The 27,485-nt window shown below is 43.7% G+C and overlaps 1 protein-coding gene across 1 annotated transcript; it reads left to right on the top strand.

Moving 5' to 3' along the window:
* On the top strand, positions 1-23,498 carry LOC141271731 (uncharacterized). Its single transcript, XM_073681826.1, has 8 exons — positions 1-71; positions 4,135-4,231; positions 15,397-15,546; positions 15,676-15,852; positions 15,936-16,059; positions 16,143-16,240; positions 16,431-16,521; positions 20,058-23,498. The coding sequence occupies exons 3-8, from the start codon at positions 15,469-15,471 to the stop codon at positions 21,233-21,235; spliced, it is 1,746 nt and encodes a 581-aa protein (XP_073537927.1). The 5' UTR covers positions 1-71; positions 4,135-4,231; positions 15,397-15,468; the 3' UTR covers positions 21,236-23,498.
* The last annotated feature ends 3,987 nt before the right edge of the window (positions 23,499-27,485 follow it).

Below are 27,485 nucleotides of genomic sequence, written 5' to 3'. Positions count from 1 at the left end.
TCCTGTGACCTCATCACAGCTCCTGTGCGCACAGAGCAGCCATATATGTGGTGGCGTCTCTGCAGGTGGAGGTATGTGGAGACCCCCATTACTGGGCGCAGGGGGCATTAACCCCTTCAGCACGGAGACTCTTTTGGGGTCTTGTGTTGCCCATTTATAAGAATCATAAGGTTTTTGTTCTGTTTCCTGTAATAGATACATACGACCCAACTATGGAGACAGGAAGGGAGGAAACGTATTGTTCTCATAGTACAGGACCCCTTTTCTGCCCCACAGTGTAATGCCCCCATTATGCCCCTTATGCAGGATGTATGATGCCCCCACACAGTGTAATGCCCCCATTATGCCCCTTATGCAGGATGTATGATGCCCCCCCACACAGTGTAATGCCCCCATTATGCCCCTTATGCAGGATGTATGATGCCCCCCACACAGTGTAATGCCCCTTATGCAGGATGTATGATGCCCCCCACAGTGTAATGCCCCCATTATGCCCCTTATGCAGGATGTATGATGCCCCCCACAGTGTAATGCCCCCATTATGCCCCTTATGCAGGATGTATGATGCCCACACAGTGTAATTCCCCCATTATGCCCCTTATGCAGTATGTATGATGCCCCCCACAGTGTAATGCCCCCATTATGCCCCTTATGCAGTATGTATGATACCCCCCACAGTGTAATGCCCCCATTATGCCCCTTATGCAGGATGTATGATGCCCACACAGTGTAATGCCCCCCTTATGCAGGATGTATGATGCCCCCACACCATGTAATACCACCATTATACCCCTTATGCAGTATGTATGATGCCCCCACAGTGTAATGCCCCCTCATTATGCTCCTTATGCAGGATGTATGATGCCCCCACACAGTGTAATGCCCCCATTATGCCCCTTATGCAGGATGTATGATGCCCCCACACAGTGTAATGCCCCCATTATGCCCCTTATGCAGGATGTATGATGCCCCCACACAGTATAATGCCCCCATTATGCCCCTGTAATCAGGTGACTGGATACAACGCACAGACATACACAATGTGGGAGTAACAAATATAATTATTTATGTCCCTGATATGGGGGAAATGTTATAACTATAGCAACCGTGAATAATGCAGAACAGGGAGATTACAAGGTGAAATCTAGAATATCAGATATACAATGAATTCTCCGGCTCCCTCTAACTGTAATCGCAGCCTCTGACCGTATGTTACTTTAGCTATTGACAAGGGTGATGGTCCCGACAAATAAATATATATATATTTACACACACACGCACACACGTTCATTTTTTTCTCAGTAAAGTACACTCTGCACCCCATCTTGACTGAAAAAAATGTAGAAATTTTTGCAAATTTATTAAAAAAGAAAAACTGAAATATCACATGGTCATAAGTATTCACACCCTTTTCTCAGTATTGAGTAGAAGCACCCTTTTGAGCTAGTACAGCCTTGACTCTTCTTGGGATTGATGCAACAAGTTTTTCACACCTGGATTTGGGGATCCTCTGCCATTCTTCCTTGCAGATCCGCTCCAGTTTCGTCAGGTTGGATGGTGAACGTTGGTGGACAGCCATTTTCAGGTCTCTCCAGAGATGCTCAAATGGGTTTAGGTCAGGGCTCTGGCTGGGCCAGTCAAGAATGGTCGCAGAGTTGTTCTGAAGCCACTGCTTTGTTGTTTTAGCTGTGTGCTTAGGGTCATTGTCTTGTTGGAAAGTGAACCTTCGGCCAAGTCTGAGGTCCAGAGCACTCTGGCAGAGGTTTTCATCCAGAATATCTCTGTATTTGGCCGCATTCATGTTTCCTTCAATTGCAACCAGTTATCCTATCCCTGCAGCTGAAAAACACCCCCATAGCATGATGCTGCCACCACCATGTTTCACTGTTGGGATTGTATTGGGCAGGTGATGAGCAGTGCCTGGTTTTCTCCACACATACCTCTTAGAATTATCACCAAAAATTTCTATCTTAGTCTCAGACCAGAGAATCTTATTTCTCATAGTCTGGCAGTCCTTCATGTGTTTTTGAGCAAACTCTATGCAGGCTTTCATATGTCTTACACTGAGGAGAGGATCCGTCGGGCCACTCTGCCATAAAAGCCCGACTGGTGGAGGGCTGCATTGATAGACTTTGTGGAACTTTTTCCCATCTCCCTACTGCATCTCTGGAACTCAGCACAGTGATCTTGGGGTTCTTCTTTACCTCTCTCACCAAGGCTCAGTTTGGCTGGATGGCAAGGTCTAGGAAGACTTCTGGTGGTCCCAAACTTCTTCCATTTAAGGAATATGGAGGCCACTGTGCTCTTAGGAACCTTGAGTATTGCATAAATTCTTTTGTAACCTTGGCCAGGTCTGTGCCTTGCCACAATTCTGTCTCTGAGCTCCTTGGGCAGTTCCTTTGAGCTCATGATTCTCATTTGGTCTGACATGCACTGTGAGGTCTTATATAGACAGGTGTGTGCCTTTCCAAATCAAGTCCTATCAGTTTAATTAAACACTGCTGGACTCCAATGAAGGAGTAGAACCATCTCAAGGAGGATCACAAGGAAATGGACAGCATGTGACTTAAATATGATTTTCTGAGCAAAGGGTCTGAATACTTATGACCATGTCATATTTCAGTTTTTCTTTTTTAATAAATTTGCAAAAATTTCTACATTTTTGGTTTTTTTTTCAGTCAAGATGGGGTGAAGAGTGTACTTTAATGAGAAAAAAAATAAACTTTTTAGAATTTACCAAATAGCTGCAATGAAACAAAGAGTGAAAAATTTAAAGGGGTCTGAATACTTTCCGTACCCACTGTATATATTATTTTCCCTAGCGGGGGTTTCCGGTTCTTCCCCATAGGATGCAAGTCCTCCTGACAAAGTTTATCAAGGCTCGCTGGGCCGCCATCACTTCAACCAGCCTTGCCCTGCTTGTTGTAGTAGCCTGGACCAACCCCTGTAGCATACGTCAGTGCTGGAAGCAGCAGCCTGGCTCACTTGCGCCTCCCACTCTTCACTGTAGCCGTATACTCCCGAGAGGAATCTCTTTGCGGATCTTCGGTGCTTATCCAACTGTGGGCATACCCGAATTACTGGGGTCTAGTTCTCTGGCCTTGACTGGCGTAGCTGCGACTTCGGCTCTTGACCGGCGCAGGTCTGGTTCTTGGGCTTTAGCTAGCATAGACTGGATTCTGGGACTCATCTGGCACCGGCCGGGTTCTGCTACCCGGCGCACCACAACGCGCTGCCTTGGGTTTTACCACGGCCTGGTTCCTCGGCTTCAGATTCCCCTGCACATATCGTGCTCGATTCTTTGCTTGGCAACAAATCTGCTACCATTTTGGGGAGCTGGCCTTTTATGTCAAGAAACTGGATCATCAAAGTCACCTTACCTGGTGAACCATCTAGACTCCTTCCTGAAACTCGATCTCTTCCAATTGGTTCTGGAGGGTTCTGCTTGGACGACAGATGGCAGTCTTCTTCTACAAATGCTGCACAACACTGAGGATTTTCTCTTTTTATGGCGCACAATCTTACACTTCTTATGCAGTATGTATGATGCCCCTCACACAGTATAATGTTCCTACAGTACTGCCATCTCTCATACAAAAGATAATATTTCAACAGTTCCACCATCCTCCGCACACACAGTATAATGTTTCCACTGTACCACCATCCCTCACACACATTATAATATTCCCACTGTACCACCATTCCCACCACACACAGTATAATGTTCCCACAGTACTAGCATTCCCCTAGCACAAAGTTTAATGTTCCCACAATACCACCATCCTTCCATGCACATTATAATGTTTCCAGAGGACTGCCATCCCCCACTAACAGTGTAATGTTCCCACAGTACTGCCACCTCCCCACACACAGTAAAATTTTCCCACAGTACTGCCTCCTACATACACAAAATGGTACTATCTACCCCATGGCTAATTAATAAATACTTACTTAGCCCCATTTTTGTTGCAGATGCTAATAAACCCAGGACCTATGAGATATTTACGTATGACCAAATTACCGTAGGGGTAAATAAACCCTAATTAAAGGATTAAAAGCAATAAAACATTAATTATCTTTAAAAGTGGTATATCAATTTAAAATTTCGCCATATTATCTCCACTATGACTGCAGGAAGAAAGAGCAAGAAGCTGTTAAGATTTTGGACATAGAAGTGGCCAATTTATTGGTACCTATTGGACCTATGGTGCTAAAGCAAAGGCTTTAAAAGGTAAGTGACTCCATTTTTTATTGCATTATAACTAGTGTTGTGCGATACCTTCCGATATCGGGAAATATCGGATCGGATTGGATCGGACCGATACCCAAAAAGTATCGGATATCGCCGATTCCGATACCGGAAACCAATGCAAGTCAATGGGACACAAATATCGGAATGAAAATAAACCCTTTCTTTCCTTGTAGGTTAATTCTACATGAAGGAAAACAACTAAGAATAATGTAGAATGTATTGGGGGGGGAGACAATAAAGGCATAGAGGTTTAGCCCAATCAAATGGAATAGCAGGAATTAATATTTTTTTTTAAGACGTTCTGAGTTACGGAAATATTGACTATGTTAAGTATTTTTATATTTTGTCAGATATTTATGTTTCACTACTTCCATGCTCTTCACCTTCTTTTTTACTTCTCCCACACTTTCTCCTTCATCATCCTCAGCATCAGCATCTTTTTCATCAACTTCTTCTTCACCTTCTTCATCTTCTTCTTCACCTTCTTTTTATTATTCTTTTTTTTTACATTCTTCATATTCTTCTTATTCAACTATTATTCTTCTTCATATTCTACTTCTTCATCTTCATCATATTCTTATTTGCGACAGGCATTCCTGTAGTTATCTATAAAAGTTTGAACATTACACCTTTTGTTCTGCTTGTCACAAAAGATTTACAACAGGATTTGTCCGCGTTCAGTTTGGCCTGCAGCAGCAGGTCTTTTCCAGGGGCACCACGAGGAGGAACGGACTCACCCCCATACACTGCTTAGTCATCTTCTGCTTATAATTTCGATATTATCTTTTCCTCTGATTTTTAGTCTTATGCTTAATGTTCTTCCGCTTTTTGTTCTGCAGCTTCTTGTACTTCTGCTTCTTGGTTTTCTGTCTCTTGTTCTTCTGTATCTTGGTGGTTGTCTTCTTCTTCTTTGTCCTCTTGTTCAACTTCTTCAGGGTCATCTTCTTGGTCTTCTTCGGGGTAGTCTTCAGGGTCGTCGTCTTTGGGGTCCTCGTCTTCAGGGTCGTCTTCTTCGGGGTGGTCTTCAGGGTCTTCGTGTTCAGGGTCGTCGTCTTCTGGGTCCTCGTCTTCTTCGGGGTCCTCGTCTTCGGGGTCCTCGTCTTCGGGGTCCTCGTCTTCAGGGTCCTCGTCTTCGGGGTCCTCGTCTTCGGGGTCCTCATCTTCTTCGGGGAGGTCTTCAGGGTCCTCGTCAGGGAGATCCAGAGTGATTACCAAGAACAATTTCAAAAAGCTTGAACTTGGAAATGTAGCAGAAGGTACAAGAAGGCTGAGGAACTACCGAGGACCAGCTGACGGTACTGGAACCCGGATGGGTAGTAGAAGTTACAAGAGCAAATGGAACTAACGAGGACCAGCTGACGGTACTGGAACCCGGATGGGTAGCAGAAGGTACAAGAGCCAATGGAACTACCGAAGACCAGCTGACGGTACTGGAACTCGGTTACTAAGCCGGAGGTACTTGTGCCAGAAAGCACTACCAAGGACCAGCAGACGTTGGTGGAACTTGGATACCGAGAAGGAGGCACCTAAGCCAAAGGCACTGCCGAGAACCAACTGACGGTACTGGAACCCGGATGGGTAGTAGAAGGTACCAAAGCAAATGGAACTAACGAGGACCAGCTGACGGTACTGGAACCCGGATGGGTAGCAGAAGGTACAAGAGCCAATGGAACTTCCGAAGACCAGCTGACGGTACTGGAACTCGGTTACTAAGCAGGAGGTACCTGTGCCAGAAAGCACTACCAAGGACCAGCAGACGTTGGTGAAACTTGGATACCGAGAAGGAGGCACCTAAGCCAAAGGCACTGCCGAGAACCAGCTGACGGTACTGGAACCCGGATGAGTAGCAGAAGGTACCCATGTAAAAAAAAAGTTTCAAGGCCGCGAGCTGGCCGCAGTTACCAAAACCCACAGTCCTACAGGGGGTGCTTGTCCTATTGGCACTATGGAACCAGCCTTCATTGCCAGATCCCGCAGCCCACATAGGAGTCACCTAAACTGCAGGCACCATAGAGTCGGCTAACCCGACCGCAACACGACAGGACAACGCATTGGAGGCAAAGTGACGTTGACACTACCCAGAAACAGCTGGATTGCTGGAACCAGGCTGGGCAGGAGGGAGTACCCGTGCCGAAGACACTGCTGGGAAACAGCTGGCGGTGCTGGAACCCAGGGTAAATACTAAAAACAGAGTGGAGCCAGAGGCGTAATTGGAGCAACTTTAAAATCTGTAGTAGTGTGAATGTGGACAGAGCAGGAGAAATTGCCGGACACACAGCTAGGGATCAGCTGACGTTACTGAACCCCAATAACACTGGAGCAAGCGTTGACTGTGCAGACGGCACTTCTGAGCAGTAACTAGCGGTATTGGAGCCCAGGGTAAATACTAGAAACAGAGGAGCCAGGGGTGTAATTGGAGCAAGTTTTAAATCAGTAGTACAGTGGATGTGGACAAAGCAGGAGAATTTGCCGGACACACAGCTGGGGATCAGCTGACGTTACTGAACCCCAATAACACTGGAGCAAGCGTTGACTGTGCAGACGGCACTTCTGAGCAGCAACTAGCGGTATTGGAGCCCAGGGGAAATACTAAAAACAGAGAAGCCAGAGGTGTAATTGGAGCAAGTTTTAAATCAGTAGTACAGTGGATGCGGACAAAGCAGGAGAATTTGCCAGACACACAGCAGGGGAACAGCTGACGTTACTGAACCCCAATAACACGGCAGCAAGTGTTGACTGTGCAGACGGCACTTCTGAGCGCCAACTGGCGGTGTTGGAGCTCAGGGATTACAGTTCAGGTGGTAGAAACATGAACACAACAGGAGACCTGGATACTGTTGCCAACCAATTATTTATTCTGGAAGAGGACTGGCAAATTCATGAGAGATCCAGGCCTTGTTCATTTTGAGAAAAGTAAGCCGGTCAACTTTATCGGACGATAGTCGCATGCGACGGTCTGTTAGTACACCACCTGCGGCACTAAAGACGCGTTCCGATAATACACTAGCAGCAAGGCAAGCTAGCACCTCCAATGCATATTGACTAAGCTCTGGCCATGTATTCAGCTTACAGACCCAAAACTTGAAGGGAGAAGAGCCGTCTGGGAGTACACTGAGAGGGCAAGACATGTAGTCTGTCACCATCTGACGGAAACGTTGCCTTCTGCTGACTGGAGCCGTCTGTGATGGTGTAGACATTTGTGGCGGTGGGGACACAAAACTTTGCCACATTTGGGCCATACTGGTCTTGCCTTGTGCTGAGGCGCTGCTTCTGCTCCCTCTTTGTGCAGAGCTTCCTCCACTGCCTCGACGCACTGAGCTGCTTTGTAAAGCACTAGCAGCACTGCTCTCGGTTGGAATGGAGAACATGATGGAATGCACCAGTGCGTCTTGGTACTCCCGGTTCAACGGTGTTATGAGGCTTTGTAAGTTGTCCCGGTAGCGAGGATCTAGGAGGGTGGACACCCAATAATCAGCCGTGTTGAGAATGTGGGCGATGCGGCGGTCGTTTCTCAGGCACTGCAGCATGAAATTAACCATGTGCTGCAGACTGCCAACTGGCCAAGAAACGCTGTCCCCTGCTTGAGGCATGATCTCTGCCTGCTCTGCATCACCCCACCCTCGCTCTAGATACTGACTACTAGAGCATTGTGTACCTCCCTCCTCTGGACAGATGTCTTCCTCATCCATTGACTCCTCCTCATCCTCCTCACAAAGTGTCCCCTGCCTAGGTCTTTGTGAGGAACCACGTTGCGCAGACTGTAGAGAATCAGATGGCATTTGTGACTCCTCATCCTCCACCTCTTCCAAAACCTTGTCCCTTAGTGCTTGCAGTGTTTTTTCAAGCAGGCAGATAAGGGGGATAGTCATGCTGACTAGTGCATCATCTGCACTCGCCATCCGCGTGGAATAATCAAAGGCACGCAAAACGTGGCAAATGTCCTTCATAGAGGCCCACCCAGTGGTGGTGAAGTGTGAACGGCGCGCACTGCGACTTGTTTGCGCCTGCTGCAGCTGGTACTCCATTACTGCTGCCTGCTGCTCACACAACCTCTCCAACATATGTAACGTTGAATTCCACCTGGTGGGTAGGTCACATATGATGCAATGTTCCGGAAGACGTAATTGGCGCTGCAGAGCTGCAATGCGTGATCTTGCGCAAGTGAGCGCACTCTATGCGGACCTTGTGAAGCAGTGCATCAAGATCCGGATAGTCCCTCAAAAAACTCTGCACGACCAAGTTGAGCACAGGTGCCAGACATGGGATGTGAATGAGGTTGCCTAGGCCCAGAGCTGCCACCAGATTTCGGCCATTGTCACACACTACCATGCCTGGCTGGAGATTCGCTGGCACAAACCACACGTCGCTGTGCTGCTTGATGGCATTCCAGAGCTCCTGCGCTGTGTGGCTTCGATTCCCAAAATAAATTAATTTTAATACGGCCTGTTGACGTTTGGCCACGGCTGTGCTCATATCGGTCATCATAACAGGTAACCAACCGTTCACGGGTCGATGTGGAGGTAGACCGTGATGGCTCCTGCAGCGCTGATTCAGAGGAACTGGAGTATGAGGAGGAGTCAATGTGTACAGACTGGATTCCTGCAATCCTTGGAGTTGGCAGAACACGTACAGCGCCACTCTCAAGATCTGTACCCGGCTCCACAACATTTACCCAATGGGCAGTGAGGGAAAGGTATCGTCCCTGTCCATGCTTACTGGTCCATGCATCGGTGGTCAGGTGGACCTTGCTACTGACGGCATTTTGTAGCGCATGTTTAATTTCTCCCTCCACATGATGTTGCAGGGCAGGGACGGCTTGCCTGCTGAAATAAAAGCGGCTGGGTACGTTGTATTGTGGGACTGCCAATGCCATAAAGTTACGGAAGGTGTCAGTCTCCACCAGCCTGAATGATAGCATTTCAAGGGCCAGTAGTTTAGCAATGCCAGCATTCAGAGCCTGTGCTCGGGGGTGGTTTGCCGAGTATGAGCGCCTTTTCTCCCATGCCTGTGCTAACGATGGCTGTAGACTGGCCTGGGAGTGTGAGGATGACTGGGAAAGTGGTGCTGTGGGTGGAATTACACTGTGTCTCTGTACAACAGTGCCAGAGATTCTTCCATGGCGATCCTGTGAGGAAGCCGAACCAGCTGTGTGTGAGCTGGAGGAAGAGGCTACAACACGAGCTGAAGAGGTGGTAGGTGGCGCTGTAGGTTGGCCTAGGTCTTCAGTGTGTTTTTGTAACTCCACCATGTGCTTGGTCCGCACATGTTTCCACATATTTGTGGTATTGAGGTTGCTGACACTTTTCCCTCTTTTCACCTTCTGATTACACAGCTTGCATTTGACAAAGCAAATGTCATCTGCAACTGTGTCAAAAAAGGACCAGGCACTGCAAGTCTTGGGAGCGCCCGCTTTGGATTTTGGAAGAGCCATGCTCCTAATGGGTGCCTAAGTGGAGGCTACAGGCAACCAAGTCTGCCCCCTCCCTCTCCCTCCTTTTTGGGCTGTTCGGGGAATCTCTTCCTCAGAGCTGCTCCCACCACATTCCTGTCCCTCACACCATGATGGGTCAAGGACCTCATCATCTACACCAGTGGTCCCCAACCTTTTTTGCACCAGGGACCGGCTTGAAGCAAGATCATTTTTCCATGGCCCAGCAAGGAGGGGGTGGGGTGGGCGGGGCTTTGGTCATATGGGGGCGGGGTAATGGAGGGATTTGGAGTTTAGTGCATACTTATCATATAGTGTAGACCAGGTCCCCGCCAGGAGCCCCACATAATGTGCTGTGCCAGGAGCCGCATCACTGAGGCCCCATCACGCCCTGCAGCAGGACAGGGCAGCTGTCCTGACAGCTGCTGTTCAGCTGCATTTACTTCATCCCAGGGGCGGACACAGACTGTAGTGGGCCCCTGTGCAAGAAATTTTTGGGGGCCCCCCCGCCCTTCATAAGGCAACAAAGTTATGTAAACATAACCCCCCCATGTGCATCTCTCACCCCCCCATGTGCAGCTCACCCCCGTGCATCTCTCATCCCCCTCCGTGCATCTCTCATCCCCCTCCGTGCATCTCTCATCCCCCTCCGTGCATCTCTCATCCCCCTCCGTGCATCTCTCATCCACCCCCCGTGCATCTCTCATCCACCCCCCGTGCATCTCTCATCCACCCCCCGTGCATCTCTCATCCACCCCCCGTGCATCTCTCATCCACCCCCCGTGCATCTCTCATCCCCCCCGTGCATCTCTCATCCACCCCCCGTGCATCTCTCATCCCCCCGTGCATCTCTCATCCCCCCGTGCATCTCTCATCCCCCCCGTGCATCTCTCAACCCCCCCGTGCATCTCTCATCCACCCCCCGTGCATCTCTCATCCACCCCCCGTGCATCTCTCATCCACCCCCCGTGCATCTCTCATCCACCCCCCGTGCATCTCTCATCCCCCCCGTGCATCTCTCACCCCCCCGTGCATCTCTCACCCCCCCGTGCATCTCTCACCCCCCCGTGCATCTCTCACCCCCCCGTGCATCTCTCATCTCTCCCCTCCCTCCCATGTGCATCTCTCATCTCTCCCCTCCCCCCATGTGCATCTCTCATCTCTCCCCTCCCCCCATGTGCATCTCTCATCTCTCCCCTCCCCCCATGTGCATCTCTCATCTCTCCCCTCCCCCCATGTGCATCTCTCATCTCTCCCCTCCCCCCCATGTGGATCTCTCATCTCTCCCCTGCCCCATGTGGATCTCTCATCTCTCCCCTCCCCCCCATGTGCATCTCTCATCTCTCCCCTCCCCCCCATGTGCATCTCTCATCTCTCCCCTCCCCCCCATGTGCATCTCTCATCTCTCCCCTCCCCCCCATGTGCATCTCTCATCTCTCCCCTCCCCCCATGTGCATCTCTCATCTCTCCCCTCCCCATGTGCATCTCTCATCTCTCCCCTCCCCCCATGTGCATCTCCCATTCCCCCCACTCCCCCCATGTGCATCTCCCATTCCCCCCACTCCTAGTTAATTGTATTTAAAAAAAAATAAAACTTGTTATACTTACCCCCATGCGATCCCTGCAGAATCCTGGCGCTCGTCCAAATCGCTGACACCAGGTTCTCCTGACTTCCGGCCATGTGACGGCGCCGTCACATGACCGGAAGTCAGGGGAATCATGAAGGTGCTGCCGCAGCAGCGCAGCGCTAAGATGTCCCGGACCCGGCGCTTAGCATGCGGCCGGGGGCCCCATGAGGAGAGAGACGCACAAGAGGGGGGCTCCGAGGGGGCTCCTACCGGCCGGGCCCCATACTGGAGTCAGGGCAGTCATGCCCTGATGGCGGCCCTGCTGGAGGCTGGAGGGGCCCCCTCTCCCCGCGGACCGGCTGAAAAACCCCAACGGCCCGGTCCTGGTCCGCGGACCGGCGGTTGGGGACCTCTGATCTACACCACCCTTTTCAAACAACTGCTTCTCCTGGGTAGTCTCGACAGCACAGTACGCACCAGAAAGTGGCACCTGAGTCTCATCATCAGATGCGTACTGAGGTGTGCTGCTGACCATAGGCACTGGCCCACCCGCCTCTTCAGATTCAGAGAGACAAAACGGTTGCGCATCACTGCATGCTACCTCTTCTTCAAATTCTCGAATTCTGCTTGGCTGGCTCCCTCTTTACAAGCCAAGAGATTCAGAGAACAGAAGTAGAGATGGCTCCTGTCCAGGGCTCTCTGACTGCCTGGACAATTTGGCAGGTGGTGAAGAGACAGATGGGTGCTCTTCAGTGCTCAGGACCTGAGAGGATCTGGAACTAATTGAAGTCGATGCGTTAGCTGCCATCCATCCGACAACGGCTTCAATTTGGTCCTCCAGTGGGGTTCGGCTAGCTCCTACAAAGCTGCGCATAAAGGACTGTTCCCTGGTAAAACTGGGGGATGCTGAGTCACTGGTGCCCGCAGCAGGTACAGAATCCCCACGTCCTCTCCCTGCAGGCACAGAATCCTCACGTCCTCTCCCTGCAGAAACTCCATGCCCACGACCACATGCCTTACTCCCTGCCTTCTTCATCTTGGTAGACAGATAAAGATAGGCAGAAAAGTACTAAGGGCTTAGTGTGCTTATTCCTGAACAGCTGCTAACAGGTATAAGAAACACTAATTTTATAAAGTGTGGACTAGACTTTAATAAGAGCTAATGTGGCCTACACAACTGTAAAGTGGAGTGTTTGGTGAACTTTATTTAGGTTTTTTTTTGTCACAAAAAGACACTGGATGTGCCCAAAGATGTAATACCGATAGTATCACAAACTTTTTGTAGCTATTACAATGTAGGAAGGTAACCTACAATGCAATAGATGAGGCTACAAAAAATAGGCTAATACTAATCTGGCTGGGGCTGCAGGGCACAATGCTGCAGAAAGGCTCCTCTATCTTCTCCTATATAGTGTGTTTGGAACCAATTTAGCTGAATACGGATGGAACCACCACACTAATGGGAGATATCAGGAAAAATTATGAATTGGCAAAAAAGGACAATGTATGAGGCAGTGACACACACTGAGTGCACTACAACCAGACGTGGTTGAAGCACACACTACAGGGTGAGCTACACTCACACACACAGACCTTGCAGACAGCGGTGAACAGCACAGAGAACTGTGCACTAGCGCTGCAAGGCACAGCGATTTATAAAGTAGCTTGGGTAAAGCAGAATAGACCAAATAGGTAGCTAAAACTGTCCCTCAGAACAACAGCGTCCTATCCCTAACTGAATTCACAGCAGAGTGAGCTCAAAATGGCGGCAGCGGCTTTTATAGTGCATCATGACATCATTTCAGCAGCCAATCACAGCCATGCCATTAGTTAAGATGCCTACATGCCTAACAGGATGTGCCCACACTTCTTAGGATCCTCATTGGCTGAATAAAATGAAAATGGCTCATTGCATTATGGGAACTTCCGATTCCGGTATACGATATTGCAAAAGTATCGGAATTCCGATACCGCGAATATTGGCCGATACCCGATATTTCAGTATCGGAATGCTCAACACTAATTATAACCCCAGCCCCCTGAGGAAGCCAGTCATCGAATGAACATAGAGAGTACTACTGAGAAGTTGTACCGATGGACCTCAGCCAGTGAGGTCCTGACAAATCAACTGGGAGCATAGAGTAGCTCTCAGGGGCCGTAGTGACACAAGGGATGATGGGCCTTCCCATAATGGTTTGCTGGACTGTTGTGGCTTGTAACAAAAGTTATATACTGCTACATGTAACCAGAAAGTTCCGGACTGCTTCTTCTGCATTATGCATTAATACGTTGCATTCAATCACGCAGTTAAATCTGCATGTGTTCATTGAACAATGCGGATTTACCACATCTAATACTTTCTATTGTGGAAATTAACATGCTGTGGCTCGTAAACCCGCACCACCGGTGAGTTTACGCAACGTCAAATAGAAGCACCTTGGGCATGGGATTTCTATAAATCCCATCTACTGTGCTTGTAATGTGGAATGTAGCGTTTTATACGCAGCACAGGTGAGCTGCATCCAAAACTCTGCTATTCCTGATCGTTGGCACGTACCCCTGGACATTGTTCTTCCTCATTCATCTCCACATCATCTGGTCCAGATTTGCAGAATCAGGAGATATGAGTTCTCTATATACATATTTACTTCCTTTTGAGGTTGGGGGGTCCACTTATAGCTATTGTTGTTATGGACGTGACTTACCTAACATTGCGCAGTGAATCTGTTTTCACTATAGTGACTGATATTTCTTGTTGATAAAACTGTAATATTTTTTTCACTTTAAACCTTTTTTTAAACAACACTGATTAGTGCGATCATACAACATGCAAGACTCTGATTGCTCAGTGATGCACTGTACTACTGTAGTGCCGTGTATTATCCCTGCCTGTTAGTGTAATACTAACGACTCCATACACATGAGATAAGTGTTGCCTAAATGGTCATTTGGCAGACGGCTATCTCTCCCGACTCCCCCATACACACAAATATTCCATCTTTCCTGTGGTCTGTATAAGAGAGTCACCTCCGGACTCCTATAGCGGAGGATTATCTACAGGAAGAACAAACGGAATAGCCTCTGAAATTCAGGATGCCAGATCCTTCTCTGCCCTGACATTATATGTCGGTAGGCCCCAAATACATTGTATAGTCGACTAAACCCCACTGAAATCAGTGCTTTAATGCAACTTTAGTCTAATGTGTTTGGGGGTGTTAAAAGGTAACTTATTACTATTGAGTACTTGGGTGAGGAGGGGAATTGAGCCAAACTTTGTCAAACCTTCATAGATGCCATGTTTCCTTTTGACAGCAGCAAGTGGTTAAACTGCCAAGGTTTCTGTTGCAGCCGCACTTGTGCCATCCCTGCGGTGTACATCTATGTTCTGGTGCCCAAAAGAGTTATTTTTTTAAAAAAACAAATGTTTAACTTCTTAAGAAATAACAATGGGCCTAATACGTTTTGCAAGTTTCTTTCTTTTTACAAGAATTGTTGGTGCCAGTTTTCTTTTGAAACATTTTAATATCTGATTTTTTTTCTGGTGTATTTCTTGTAATATAGGAAAGCCTAAGGCCATAAATAAACCCCATAAAAAACTGTATATGGAGACTTTGGTATCAAATAATTTCTGTCTGCGGTGTTTGTGCAAACAAAAAAGCTTTTATAAAAGCCTCAAACTTCTGTGTGTGAATCAGTGATGAGATCCAACATGGTAGAGCCCGGGGAAGACGGGAAACATTCATATAGACGGCTGGTGGTGATGTAGTCAGTGACAGACTTTGGCCAAAAATGTTTCTAGAGCTGTAGTAGAAATGAATATGTCGTCCTCACCATGAAGTAATTATTTCTCATGTCACGTGTAATGAATATCTCCTGCAGTATTACTAATGCTGATTCCAGTGTCGGTAAATGAGACGACAATTAGTGTTATGGAAGATGAGTCTATGAGAAACATATTCAACTGGAGAGGAAGAAACTGCTTGTTTTCTGTGGCATAAAATATATACAGTAGGTTTTATTAGTAGATGTGAAGAAGAAAACTGAATACTGTAAAATAATAAATCTCCTCATATGTTTCCCTTATTATCTCCAGTAATTGTATTATTACACAGGATTTTTATGTTACATTGTCTCATCTTCTTATTCAGGTTTCTACAATATCGGATCCTCTCAGTGAAGATCTTCTAGATAAGAGAATTTTCCTGATTTACCCATCAAAGATGGATATGGACAGAGACAAGATGGCGGAGAGGATATTACACCTCACCCTAGACATCCTCTTCCGTCTTACTGGAGAGGTGAGAGATTCTGATGACGTCACATTACATCATTCTTATCTATGGGAATAACAGATGGACAGAACTGGATAGGTGAGGACTCTGGAAATGTCTGTAGTGAGATTTATTAATGAGTTTCTCCATTACCAGGATTACATAGTAGTGAAGACCTCTAGTGAGCGCTGTCAGGACCCTGTGTCTGAGGGATGGGGAAGACCCCTGAGCCCAATCACAGGGCCTCCACCTTACACCCTGATGCATGAGGACATCAATGACCAGAAGATCCTAGAACTCACCTACAAGATGATTGAGCTGCTGACTGGAGAGGTGACACTGCTGGGAATTCTGGGACATTATACAGTAATGCTATGAAGGGATCGGGGGGGTGACGGTATCATTGTATGTGTCAGGTTCCTATAAGGTGTCAGAATGTCGCTGTCTATTTCTCCATGGAGGAGTGGGAGTATTTAGAAGGACACAAAGATCTGTACAAGGACGTCATTATGGAGGTTCCCCAGTGCCTCACATCGCCAGGTAATAAACAGGACTAAATACACATGGCCTATAATTATCTGTATATAAAGGATGAATTCAGTCCCTGTATGTGTTTCCTCCAGATCGATCCAGTAAGAGGACAACACCAGAGAGATGTCCCCATCCTCTTCTTTCACAAGACTGTAAACAGGAAGACCCCAATGTTCCTCAGGATCATCAGGTAGATGGAGAGAAGGTGTCATGAGATCTCCCCTATGATGTGTAGACGGCTGTGAAGGTCTTGTGCTCAGTCTTGTTTTATCCACCAGGATTATATGTTTTATAATGAGAACGGTTGAGATGGCAGGATTAAAGCTGATCATAGATGGGACTTCTCCATCTGTCTGTGACTTTTACAATATTTGTTTCAGGGTGAAGATCTGACCCATATTAATACTACAGAGACATATGTGAGGGGTGATGAGCGGTGTAAAGAGGAGATTCCTACAGATAACCATCCAGGTGAGTAGTAACCACTAAATGCAGAGAAGTCACAGAGTCTTCTCAGTCACCAGCTGTGGCTGCTCTATTGGTAGTGCAGTCCGGTAGTATCACAATCGTGTGATCACCATTTTGCCGCTAGAGCATAACATTCTCCTCCATCCGAAAATGTTCAAATTACTTTGTGAATTGGGAAAGACCTTTTCTAGAGAACTTACAACCTGGAGGATCCACCTACCTCCTGGGATTAGGAGACTCTGTCCGTTACCTGCCCAGATCTGTAACAAAGCCAAATGACCGCGTACGTAGAATGTGCTGACACGTTAGAAAATCACTTGAAGAAAAATATTATGCTGGGCCTGTAAGAGAAAGCGGAGGGTAATGATGGTGTTGGCTTCCTAGATCCCTGATATCTTATTGGATGAATCTACCTTCTCTCCCTTCTGTGCTGCTGAATGTGCTCATATGGTTCCTACAAGACCAGGTCCAGTCTTTCTGGACAAACTTCGCTTTTATGATCAACATTAAATGTGCATTGAGGCCAAGTGTGAATTTCTGTACAATAACAACAGAGTTTCCCTTTATCTTGACTTTTCAAACCAATTAACTTCAAACAGGATCGTGATAAACTACATAAAAACATTACACCTGCGCCATGATATATCTCTAAGCTGTGCTTGGCTGAAGGCTGTAATATACATATATTCACGCCTGCAGAAGATGTGTTGGCATGGCTCGAGCCCTGGTTTCATGGATTCACTCCACATCATAAATTCCATTATGTTTTCAATCCTAAGGAATTCAGATTACTGCACAATCTCTCCTGAAATGGGGAGCTGTCACGAAAACACCAATTGGTCAGACCTTGCAGCTCTCTGGTGCCCCCTTATCCTGCTGATCAAACACGGTATTGACCGAGGATAAGCACGGGCGCAGCTGCTCTAATTTATGTCGACTATTGCGGCACGTGATGTAACAGGACGTATATATATACCACCAGTTCCTTCCAGGAATGTATATATACCTCCGACCAGCCACCCTCAAACCACATTATCACATAAATACTGGTATACTGCCACCACCAATCGCTTAACAGGTGGATCGGGTACCCATTAGGTAACGTGAATTAGCGGGTGCTCGACATAGGACAAGAAGAACGAAGCTGGTAAATAATAATGATTTACTCCCGAAAGTGGGCAGTATTTACAAAAGATATTATAAAAGAGACAATGTACATATATGCATAAACAGTTATTAAAATAAAAGGGATAAGTAATAGCAAAACCTGTGCCACGTGGTGATGGTCTCAGATTCTGTGGGGGGGACGGGTCCCTGGAAATTAGATGCGATTCTTCCACGCAGCGTGGTGTGCATGCATCTGACGTCCCGGGGCAAGAATGACTTAAAAAATGGCCGTTCTGGTTTTTAGTAAAGGGGCCAAAACATTAGGAGACACCCATGGTGCTTACCTCACACGGGGGCTCGGCTTTGTGAACCCACCCAGCTGCAGAAGACCTAAAACTCCTTCAGATTTCATATCTTGGTGTGGGGGGGTCCCACATCCAAGATGGAGACATCATGTTTGCCCTCAACACTATTCATGAAGATGGATATCAAATATGAAATCTCTATGATGCTCAGAAGCTCAGAACCCATTTCCCGGGCTTCCGGTGGTCTCCTAGTTGAGATAGTCTCCAAGTTGACGATCTCAAAAATGTGGTCCCTGTGTTTGTGACAGTCATGTGCATTATTAAAATCGACATTAAACGTTTGTACAGCTAAACAATAGGATTGGAGGGAAAAATCCAGGGTATACCAGTGCTTTTTCTGAGCTGAGGCTTTATGACGCTCTTAAAAATTCCTGAGGTTTGGGGGAAAAGCAACAGTGACTTCTATGTAAAACTCTTACAAATGGACAGGGGGGGTGGAGATTTGAGACAGCTCTCATTTTTTAAAACTATGACCAAAAATACATTTTGCCTGACAGGAGCACCAATACTTTCTCTACTCTTCTCATCAGGACTCATAGTAGCTCCAATGGTCCACCATAAATGACTGCAATTCCGGTTTAGTGTTGTAGTTCTCCCCTGATACATATATTGTTGTTGGGGATGTAACATATCTTTTATTCTGTCTTTTTTTACAGGTTCATTTTGTATGATAGTTTGAGTGTAGTGGAATCGGCCTGACTCACTTATGTGACTCTGTAACTCCCTCGTTGTCTTTAAAAGAAGGTCTCCATTATGTCTTCCCAATGCCCGAGGTCTAAATTTAAGACACCTCAGCTCTGCACTATTATGAAAAGTTCTCTTTAAATGTCTAATATTTCTTCTTGAAACTCATCTGACAGAAAATATTGTCCCTTACGATAGTTTAGATTGCCAAGAGCCACCGAGCCCCATACTCTTAATTACCCCAGAGAGGTTTCACCACTAGTTACTCGTTTTTAACTGATGGAGACTGTTGAGTTTGATCATTTCAGTAGATGTGTTATTGTCTATAGTCACAGTTTTTGACTTCAGTGATCCTCTGATTTAACCTCTTCCTGCAGCCAGTTTTATGTTTCTAGTCAGGCTCCATTTTCAAATCTGACATGTGTCACTTTATGTGGAGATAACTTTGGAATTCTTCACAAAGGATAATAGGAAACAAATGGACCTTACAAATTATTTTCCAACTTCTCTTGAATTTGACAATACCCTATATACAGCTGTACACTACTGTCTGGGCAGATGGCAGGTTAAGAAGGGAAGGAGCGACATTTAGCTATTAGGAATGCAGATCTTGCTGGAATAGTTCCCAGACACAATGTATTGGGGGCACTGTATGAACTGTATGGTCACCTGGCAGTTCAAAAGATGGCCACCACGAACAGGCTTGGTGCTATATAATCCATTTATCACCAGAGGAGATGGGACACACCATTTACAGATGCCTTAATATAATAAAATGACAGAAAACCAGAGCAGTAGAAATCACCATAAAGTAACTTCATTTTGAAAATTATAACCCTCAGTGAATTAACTATTGGTGCAGTGAATATTTTGACTCCACAATCACTTTCCAGAAATTAGCACGCAGTGGATGTTGGAGAGTGAAAATTACGCATTTGCCATTTTATTACCCAACACATAGTGCCCAGATTGTGCTCCAGGAGACACACACTGTAGATTAAGTGGGTTCTTCTCACTATAGTAATGCCAAATACATGGTTGCTAAATATTGTTTAGGCACACTTCAAGGCTTAGAAGGAAGGGGGAGATTTGACTTTGGGAGACCGGATTTTGCTGCATTGGTTTATGGATGAGAAGACGTTTTTATTGATATTATTTTTGTCTACATAACATTGTTTAGTGGCTTCTTATTCCATATTTTGGAGACAGAATGAACAAACAGTTCAACACCACGCTCTACTGGTTCATCCTGTGAGGTTTTCACGTTTCACTGTCATTCTGTCAATAACTTGCCATTTCTACAGACATTTAAGTAGAAATGTTCAAAAATATAAATTCAAGGATATTTCATTCAAAATTATTAATTGTTTTTTTTCTTGGCAGATGACTGTACCAGGAGATCGGAGGGACAGGAGATTTTTAAATTGAATGATCTTGAGATCTTACAGGATACAATTGAAGTGAATGCCATTTCTCCGGATATACCATCATCCCTTCAAAGCAAAGATCTATCATCTAAGCCTATGGAACAGGTCCTGTCTTCTGATTCATTACCGACTATGAAGGAAAAAAATCAAAATAAAAAAATAAGCATTAAAAAACGAACTGCTCCTAAAGGAAAGAGGTCATTTTCACGTTCAGAAAATGGAAATAGTTTTACCCTCGAAAAATCTATTCTTAAGCATCAAAAAATACACACAGCAGACAATAGATTGCTTTGTTCCAAATGTGGCAGAAGTTTTAACCAGAAATCAGATTTTGTTGCGCACCAGCGAACTCACACAGCGGAGAAGCGTTTTTCATGTTCAGAATGTGGGAAATGTTTTAACCGGAAATCACTTCTTAATATCCACAAGAGAACTCACACGGGGGAGAAGCCTTTTTCATGTTCAGAATGTGGGAAATGTTTTAACTGGAAATCAGCTTTTGTTAGACACCAGAGAACTCACAGTAAGGAGAAGCCTTTTTCCTGTTCAGAATGTGGGAAATATTTCAACCAGAAATCACTTCTTAATATCCACAAGAGAACTCACACGGGGGAGAAGCCTTTTTCATGTTCAGAATGTGGCAAATGTTTTAACCAGAAATCAGATTTGATTAAGCACCAGAGAACCCACACAGGGGAGAAGCCTTTTTCATGTTCAGAATGTGGGAAATGTTTTAACCGGAAATCCACTTTGGTTGATCACCAGAGAACTCACACAGGAGAGAAGCCTTTTTCATGTTCAGAATGTGGCAAATGTTTTAACCAGAAATCAGCTTTGATTAAGCACCAGAGAACCCACACAGGGGAGAAGCCTTTTTCGTGTTCAGAATGTGGGAAATGTTTTAACCATAAATCAGATTTTGTTAGTCACCAGAGAACTCACACAGGGGAGAAGCCTTTTTCGTGTTCAGAATGTGGGAAATGTTTTAACCATAAATCAGCTTTGATTAAGCACCAGAGAACCCACACAGGGGAGAAGCCTTTTTCGTGTTCAGAATGTGGGAAAGGTTTTAACCAGAAATCAGCTTTGGATAGACACATGAGAACTCACACAGGGGAGAAGCCTTTTTCCTAATCTTTTTTTTTTTAATCCAATAAATTTTTATAGTTATTTTTTTATTAGATTTTTTCTACAAACCAAGAAACCAGTACATACAGTAATAAAATAACATACCATAGGGATGACATACATGCATCTCTCCTATATATCCTTTCAGCTTGCCCATTACCGTCTGATAACTTGCAGTCACTATATCTTACAATTAACATTCCACATTCTTGAAATTTCTTATATAACCATAATATTGTAATAAACATTATAATCCTATACACTTCTAGGTGTGCTATATTACTGTTAAATATGAATTATGGATATTCATTTTTTAATCTGAATTCTATATAGATCAGCCTCGAGCTAGGTTTTGCTGACAAGACATTCAGGCTATTCTTGTCTTTTTAGCTCAGTGTAAGTTAGTGCCATAAGCAGAAGAACAGGTGCTGTGAGGGGCCAATATAACCCATACAGGGTGGGAGGCTCGGGGTCTCTTTTCCATTCTACATTACATGGCTCAGTGCTAGGATCTAAGAGCTGAAGAGGCAGCTGACATGTAGGCCCTGACACACGTGCTGGACACAGACAGACGCAACCTACCATTCAGGATCCCAGGAAAAGATGGGTGAATCTCAACTAATAGGCTAATTATGGACAAATGGAAAATCATTTTGTAACTATTTCACCTATTTTATGTAACTGCTGGAATTATTATTTTTAATGGACAACCCAAAAATAAAAAATATATTCTTTGAACAATCGCATCTGATAAACAGTCCTATCTATATATAAATATATGAAAATAAGTATATTTAACATTTTGGCGAGCCCCCATTCCTGATTTTTTTGTGCTTTCAAGTGGCTTCCTTCTCCTTGAACAAGGTGGGGGAGAGGAGGAAAGCTTTTGCTGAACACCTGTTGTCCAAGTGTCGGGAAATCCACTAACTTTGTCACAAGAATCAGAAAGAACCTACAGAAGATTGAGGACTGATATATTCTCAAGATGGATTGACAGGCACCAGAAGTACTACAAGGATCAGACGTACACTGATGACCAAACCCCAGTGTTAAGGAGAATCTGAGAAATCTGAAGTTAAGGAAAAATATGGATATTATTTCTTCTTTTCTAAGCAAAGTAAACTAAAATTTAAGGCTACTGACGAGACTGACTTAGACGTTTTTGTGGCTTAGCTTATGCGCAGAATGTGAAATGGAGAATTTAAAAATAGATTCTAAGCTGGTGTCCTTTTATAGAGACAAAGAAGTTGAAAAATATTTTACAATTCATTGACGTATTTCACAAACTTGTGTCAGAAAAGTCTAAGCATGACTGTAATAGTGTCAGAAAAGTCTAAGCATGACTGTGTAATAGTGTCAGAAAAGTCTAAGCATGACTGTGTAATAGTGTCAGAGGATACTAATGATGTTACTGATTCTGACTGTAATGTGGAAATTGAACAAGATGACAGCTACTGAAGGTGACCTTGTGTCTATTGACAAAGAGACTGACATGGGAACGGATGAACGAGAAACTGACATAATAAGTGATGTAGGAGACATGATAATTGACTTAAGTAATGTAGGAGGAGCTTATGTACAAAGACCATTAAAATTAGAAGAAAACTTAAAAGCTACACATTAAAGTTTGGAAAAATTTGTTAAAATGATAAAAAATCATTCCAAAAATCCATGTCTGTAGAAATTCCGAGATATTTGAGAGCTTTGGTGATAAGTTTAATTTAACTAATGAGGAGAGGAATCAATTATTTAAAATGTGGATTCCTGTGACATTTTCCAGACGTCTGGTGTTAATGTTCTGTGAACATGACTCTCCTAATCAATGGATAAATGATTCGGACAGATTAAAATATTTGATTTACTGTTCAACCAAGAGTTTCCCAGACATAGATGATCTTCAAAAATTAAGGATTGGTAGGAAAGAATGTAAGTTTACATTCATGTCCATATTTAAATGGTTGTACAATACTCATCAAAAATGGAAAATGACAACAAATGCTAACAAATTTTGTACAAAAATTCAAATTCTTAAATCCAGCATCTCGAGTTATTGCTTCACAATAAGAATCTTTATTTAACCCTGCTGTTCTGTTCGGTCAAAAATGACCAAAGTTGAAATTTGATATTTTTTAAAATATTCATTATGCGGTTCTGAAACTTGTGGTTAATTGACGTTTCCTCATTTGAGGGGTTCTTACTGTGGGTAGTAGGTGTTTTTTTTTTTTTTTTTACTTCTTGCTCCAGGTTTTTTTTTACACTTGTACTGTTTGGTCAAAAATGGCCGATAGCCTTTTATACTAATCTTCAGCCATTTTTTGAGTAAAATAAAGGAGTTATAATCTCATTTTGGACTATATGTATATTGCATCTACTACTGTTTATCGACTTATCTAGGTCCTTTTGGTCCATGCTGATTTACACGTACATACATTTTCAAATTACGATACAGCAGATGGATTCGCTTCCAGTATAGTTATGTGCAAAATTTTTGCTGTATCTTATTTATGGGTAGAGATTCTACCAACATTTTATAATAAAAAAAAAAACAAGCAATGTGAACTGAGGTCTAAGATGGTAGACATGCAAGAAATAGGAGCATGTTCACACTAGCAAAAAGAACCAAAACCTACAAAAGACAAAAATATATCTCATACCCTACCATCATTATATATAAATGTAAAGCAAAGTTGCATAATAAATATAGGGTACTTAGTGAACTATTTTTGATCAAAAAAAGTATACAAGCCATCCCACCAGCGGCAAGGTGACCCTAAATTGGGACGGTACCTATACTGCCTATATTAAAAACCTTACTGTATATCAAAGTTGAAGTAATGCATATAAAAGGGTAGACAAATAGGACCGGGTCCCAACTCCAGACCACCCAGGCCCGTGGTAAGCTACATATATACCAGTCAGCTCAACAAAGGGGATGCCACACCCTTAAATTGCACAGAATGCAAACAAGACAAAAAAACAAGCAATGTGAACTGAGGTCTAAGATGGTAGACATGCAAGAAATAGGAGCATGTTCACACTAGCAAAAAGAAGCAAAACCTACAAAAGACAAAAGACAAAAATATATCTCATACCCTACCATCATTATATATAAATGTAAAGCAAAGTTGCATAATAAATATAGGGTACTTAGTGAACTATTTTTGATCAAAAAAAGTATACAAGCCATCCCACCAGCGGCAAGGTGACCCTAAATTGGGACGGTACCTATACTGCCTATATTAAAAACCTTACTGTATATCAAAGTTGAAGTAATGCATATAAAAGGGTAGACAAATAGGACCGGGTCCCAACTCCAGACCACCCAGGCCCGTGGTAAGCTACATATATACCAGTCAGCTCAACAAAGGGGATGCCACACCCTTAAATTGCACAGAATGCAAACAAGACAAAAAAACAAGCAATGTGAACTGAGGTCTAAGATGGTAGACATGCAAGAAATAGGAGCATATTCACACTAGCAAAAAGAAGCAAAACCTACAAAAGACAAAAATATATCTCATACCCTACCATCATTATATATAAATGTAAAGCAAAGTTGCATAATAAATATAGGGTACTTAGTGAACTATTTTTGATCAAAAAAAGTATACAAGCCATCCCACCAGCGGCAAGGTGACCCTAAATTGGGACGGTACCTATACTGCCTATATTAAAAACCTTACTGTATATCAAAGTTGAAGTAATGCATATAAAAGGGTAGACAAATAGGACCGGGTCCCAACTCCAGACCACCCAGGCCCGTGGTAAGCTACATATATACCAGTCAGCTCAACAAAGGGGATGCCACACCCTTAAATTGCACAGAATGCAAACAAGACAAAAAAACAAGCAATGTGAACTGAGGTCTAAGATGGTAGACATGCAAGAAATAGGAGCATGTTCACACTAGCAAAAAGAAGCAAAACCTACAAAAGACAAAAATATATCTCATACCCTACCATCATTATATATAAATGTAAAGCAAAGTTGCATAATAAATATAGGGTACTTAGTGAACTATTTTTGATCAAAAAAAGGTATACAAGCCATCCCACCAACGGCAAGGTGACCCTAAATTGGGACGGTACCTATACTGCCTATATAGGCACCTGAACACCTGTTGTCCAAGTGTCGGGAAATCCACTAACTTTGTCACAAGAATCAGAAAGAACCTACAGAAGATTGAGGACTGATATATTCTCAAGATGGATTGACAGGCACCAGAAGTACTACAAGGATCAGACGTACACTGATGACCAAACCCCAGTGTTAAGGAGAATCTGAGAAATCTGAAGTTAAGGAAAAATATGGATATTATTTCTTCTTTTCTAAGCAAAGTAAACTAAAATTTAAGGCTACTGACGAGACTGACTTAGACGTTTTTGTGGCTTAGCTTATGCGCAGAATGTGAAATGGAGAATTTAAAAATAGATTCTAAGCTGGTGTCCTTTTATAGAGACAAAGAAGTTGAAAAATATTTTACAATTCATTGACGTATTTCACAAACTTGTGTCAGAAAAGTCTAAGCATGACTGTAATAGTGTCAGAAAAGTCTAAGCATGACTGTGTAATAGTGTCAGAAAAGTCTAAGCATGACTGTGTAATAGTGTCAGAGGATACTAATTATGTTACGGATTCTGACTGTAATGTGGAAATTGAACAAGATGACAGCTACTGAAGGTGACCTTGTGTCTATTGACAAAGAGACTGACATGGGAACGGATGAACGAGAAACTGACATAATAAGTGATGTAGGAGACATGATCATTGACTTAAGTAATGTAGGAGGAGCTTATGTACAAAGACCATTAAAATTAGAAGAAAACTTAAAAGCTACACATTAAAGTTTGGAAAAATTTGTTAAAATGATAAAAAATCATTCCAAAAATCCATGTCTGTAGAAATTCCGAGATATTTGAGAGCTTTGGTGATAAGTTTAATTTAACTAATGAGGAGAGGAATCAATTATTTAAAATGTGGATTCCTGTGACATTTTCCAGACGTCTGGTGTTAATGTTCTGTGAACATGACTCTCCTAATCAATGGATAAATGATTCGGACAGATTAAAATATTTGATTTACTGTTCAACCAAGAGTTTCCCAGACATAGATGATCTTCAAAAATTAAGGATTGGTAGGAAAGAATGTAAGTTTACATTCATGTCCATATTTAAATGGTTGTACAATACTCATCAAAAATGGAAAATGACAACAAATGCTAACAAATTTTGTACAAAAATTCAAATTCTTAAATCCAGCATCTCGAGTTATTGCTTCACAATAAGAATCTTTATTTAACCCTGCTGTTCTGTTCGGTCAAAAATGACCAAAGTTGAAATTTGATATTTTTTAAAATATTCATTATGCGGTTCTGAAACTTGTGGTTAATTGACGTTTCCTCATTTGAGGGGTTCTTACTGTGGGTAGTAGGTGTTTTTTTTTTTTTTTTTTACTTCTTGCTCCAGGTTTTTTTTTACACTTGTACTGTTTGGTCAAAAATGGCCGATAGCCTTTTATACTAATCTTCAGCCATTTTTTGAGTAAAATAAAGGAGTTATAATCTCATTTTGGACTATATGTATATTGCATCTACTACTGTTTATCGACTTATCTAGGTCCTTTTGGTCCATGCTGATTTACACGTACATACATTTTCAAATTACGATACAGCAGATGGATTCGCTTCCAGTATAGTTATGTGCAAAATTTTTGCTGTATCTTATTTATGGGTAGAGATTCTACCAACATTTTATAATACTGGTGAAAATGTGACTGTAGATGAACAACTGGTGTCATTCAGAGGTAGGTGCCCATTCACACAGTATATTCCAAGTAAGCCTGCAAAGTACGGCATCAAAATATGGACTCTGTGCGACAGCAAAAGTTCATACGCTCTAAACTCTCAGGTATACATAGGGAAAAACACTGGAGAAAGAGCTGAAAAAAATCAAGGCATGCGAGTAGTTTTGGATTTGACACACGGACTCATAGGACAAAATGTTATATTTTTTCACATCATACCAACTGGGGGAGATGTTGCTGAACAGAAAAATGACCATGCTGGGTACTGTTAGAAAAAATAAGCCAGAACTGCCACAAGGTATCCTCAGTAAGAGAGACATTTATAGTTCTATGTGTTATTTTTACTAAGGATACCACAGTAGATTCTTACGTTCCCAAAAAACACAAACAGTCATTCTGATGAGCACGATGCACCATGATAGTGCAATCAGTAATCGAGAGGACAGAAAGCCGG

Source organism: Phyllobates terribilis, unplaced genomic scaffold (genome assembly GCF_046119375.1).
Source record: "Phyllobates terribilis strain yellow unplaced genomic scaffold, ASM4611937v1 Scaffold_5__5_contigs__length_657084704, whole genome shotgun sequence".
Taxonomy (NCBI): domain Eukaryota; kingdom Metazoa; phylum Chordata; class Amphibia; order Anura; family Dendrobatidae; genus Phyllobates; species Phyllobates terribilis.
Note: the sequence above shows the minus strand (reverse complement) of the source record. Positions and strands in the feature narration are given on the sequence as shown.